Below are 2,512 nucleotides of genomic sequence, written 5' to 3' on the forward strand. Positions count from 1 at the left end.
AAAAAAAAAAAAAGAAAAAAAAAAAGAAACGAAAAAAAAAAAAAAAACCCACTCCAAAACGAAACTGCACTAAATACAAACGTTGCCTACACTGCTCCGCGCTGAGCGTGGAAACGCGGAGCGCTGCGACTGCCCCGCGGCACTGCTCGGGCAGGGAACGGCCCTTCGTTGTGCGCGGCTAAGGGGGATCGCAGAGCTGCGGAGCGCAGCGTCCGCACTGATCCATCCCCACACCAAACCCCAGGCCGATGTTCCACGGGCGCTAGAATCATTGTTTGATTTGTCTCTCTTCCGTAGTTCCCTTCGTGCCGACCGAAAGGAATTGTGCTCTGATCGCACTGCCCGGCCTTGTTTTTTTCTGTTCTTTTTTTTTTTTAAATATATATATATTGTTCCTCTTAACTAGTGAGAAAAATATTTCTCTCCGTGGAAAGCAAAAATAAAGCTTTAATTTGAAATTACTTTTTGGTAGCCCTACGAATAACGTTAAGTTAAGCGGCATCAGATCGCCTCGTGTTTTGTTAGAACCAGACCAAACGAAAGCGATCCCTGCGGGCTGCTGTGGGCTGCCCATGCCACTGCCGTGCCCGACACAGCGCACTCCGGAGCCCTCCCACCGACGGGCAGCCCCGGCCCGCGCTCCGCCGCCCCGACAAGGGCTCTGTGGGAACGGGAGAAAGCCCGGAGCGGGGCAGAGCCGAAGCCCACCGGGCTCCATCGGCACTGCCCCTTCTCTCCTTCCCATGTCCCGTCTCGCCTCCTCCAGCCCGATAAAGTCTTTCCGCGTTTTTATTCGCTGTTATTTTCCCCTTAGCTTTACGCTGCGGTTTAGGGAAATCGTGTACAAAGCGTTTGTTAAAACTTCGGCTTTGCTCTGCTCCGTTCCTCCACCGCTTCCGCCTCACCGCGACCCCCGCGAGCAGACGCCGAGCGGAGCCTTCGTACGTCCGACAGCCGCCCGGTGCCACCGGGAGACGGCGGGGACGGCCCGGGGGGCGGCAGCGGCACGGCGGGACGGAGCGGGCAGAGGGGGTGGGCCTGGGGCTGCCCGGGAGAGGGAGAGTGCGGGTGTGCGCGCACGTCTATGCGTACATCTATCCCTGTACACAGGTATATATCAGTATATATACCCGTATATATAAGTATGCAGAGACGTGCATATAAGCATATATATACATATATACACATCTATACTATATATATACATACGTACACTCGCACAGTCCCATCTCTCCCTACACACACTCACTCCTACCCCTACAGACACCCCCTAAAGCTGCACAAACGGCAGCGATCGTCACACCGCTGCGATTCCAACGGAGATTCGGCCGCCCCCCCCCCGCATCCCTCCACACAGCAGCACTGTGACACCTCCAGAGCGATCGGGACATCCCCGCACGGCAGCAGCGCGGATGCCCGTTCTCATCGACGGAGCGAGGCTGAGTCTCGCTTTCTTTAAAACATATATAGATATTGGGTGTTTGGGTTGTTCGTTGTTTTTGTTTTTAAACGAAGTAACGAAAAGCTTTGCGGATTAAATTATTAAGTAGTCCAACCGATAAGTAATTCAGCAATTAAGCGATTCGATCATTAATTTGATAATCCTTTAGTTAAGAATGGGCTCGCACTCGGGGACGGCAGAAGACCCCGCATCCCCCTGCCCCCTCCTATCCCGGCACCGTTCGCGACCGCCCCGAACGAAGCGCCGTTCCCGGCCGCTCCCCCCAGACCCCACGCGGCCGCCGGCGGCCCCTACCTGCGCTGGGAGCCCGCACGGGGATGGGCGCGGCGCGGCCCTGCAGGCAGTGCAGCACGGAGTTCTCGAAGGGCGCCGCGGGCCAGGCAGGGCCGAGCTGCGGCCCCACGTAGGAGGCGTAGGGCGCCGGGTAGGAGCCGTTGAGCGGCCGCGGCAGCGCTCCGTACTGCTCCCTCGCCGCCAGGCCGCCGCCGTACTGCTCCCGCGAGGCGCCGTTGGCCACGGGCGGGCTGGGCGAGTAGGGGAAGCGGCCCGAGGGGTGCGCGCCGCCCGCGGCGCCGTACGAGGGGCTCTCGGCCGCCGGCTGCGACCAGACGTGGCCGGCCGGAGCGTGGCCGGGCTGGGCCGCGCCGCCGCCCTGCAGGTAGGGCAGCGTGGGCAGCACGGAGCCCACGCGGGTGGTGGGCACGTAGACGGGCGAGCTGGGCGCGGAGTGCATGAAGCCGCCCGGAGATCCGTCGTAGGGCGCGGGGCCCTGCGAGGCCGAAATGGCCAAGGTCTGGTACATCGCCGGCGGCCGCTCCGAGTCCGGAGGCAGCGAGAGCGACGGCGGGACGTCCTCCTCCCGGCGGGCGGGCCGGCCGGGAGCGGGGGCGGCCCCGAGGTGCGGCGGGGCGGGCCGGGAGCTGCCGCCGGTCTCCGGAGCGGGGGTCCCGGAGGTGGAGGAGGGCGAAGGAGGCGCCCGGGCGGCGAAGGGGTACGAGGACGCAGCGCACCGCTCCGCCGCGCGGCAGCCGCCTTCAGCCACGGCCATGC

General features: G+C 62.1%; 1 protein-coding gene across 16 annotated transcripts in view; it reads right to left on the bottom strand.

Annotated features, from left to right (window-relative positions):
* Nucleotides 1-2,299, bottom strand: part of GATA6 (GATA binding protein 6) — a 159,650-nt gene extending 157,351 nt beyond the window's left edge. For 15 of the 16 annotated variants that reach the window (XR_006167138.1, XR_006167139.1, XR_006167141.1 and 12 more), the window contains exon 1: nt 1,757-2,299. Coding sequence is in view for 1 of the 16 variants with exons in the window: in XM_042808850.1 (XP_042664784.1) it covers nt 1,757-2,264 (508 nt within the window). In the remaining 15 variants the exon portion in view is untranslated. The remainder of the gene's footprint in view (nt 1-1,756) is intronic. The other variant, XM_042808850.1, reaches the window with a different exon arrangement.
* Nucleotides 2,300-2,512: the final 213 nt, after the last annotated feature.

This window comes from Centrocercus urophasianus, unplaced genomic scaffold (assembly GCF_019232065.1).
Source record: "Centrocercus urophasianus isolate 14NV4802_14NV808 unplaced genomic scaffold, USGS_Curo_1.0 seq_11, whole genome shotgun sequence".
In the NCBI taxonomy this organism is placed as follows: Eukaryota; Metazoa; Chordata; class Aves; order Galliformes; family Phasianidae; genus Centrocercus; species Centrocercus urophasianus.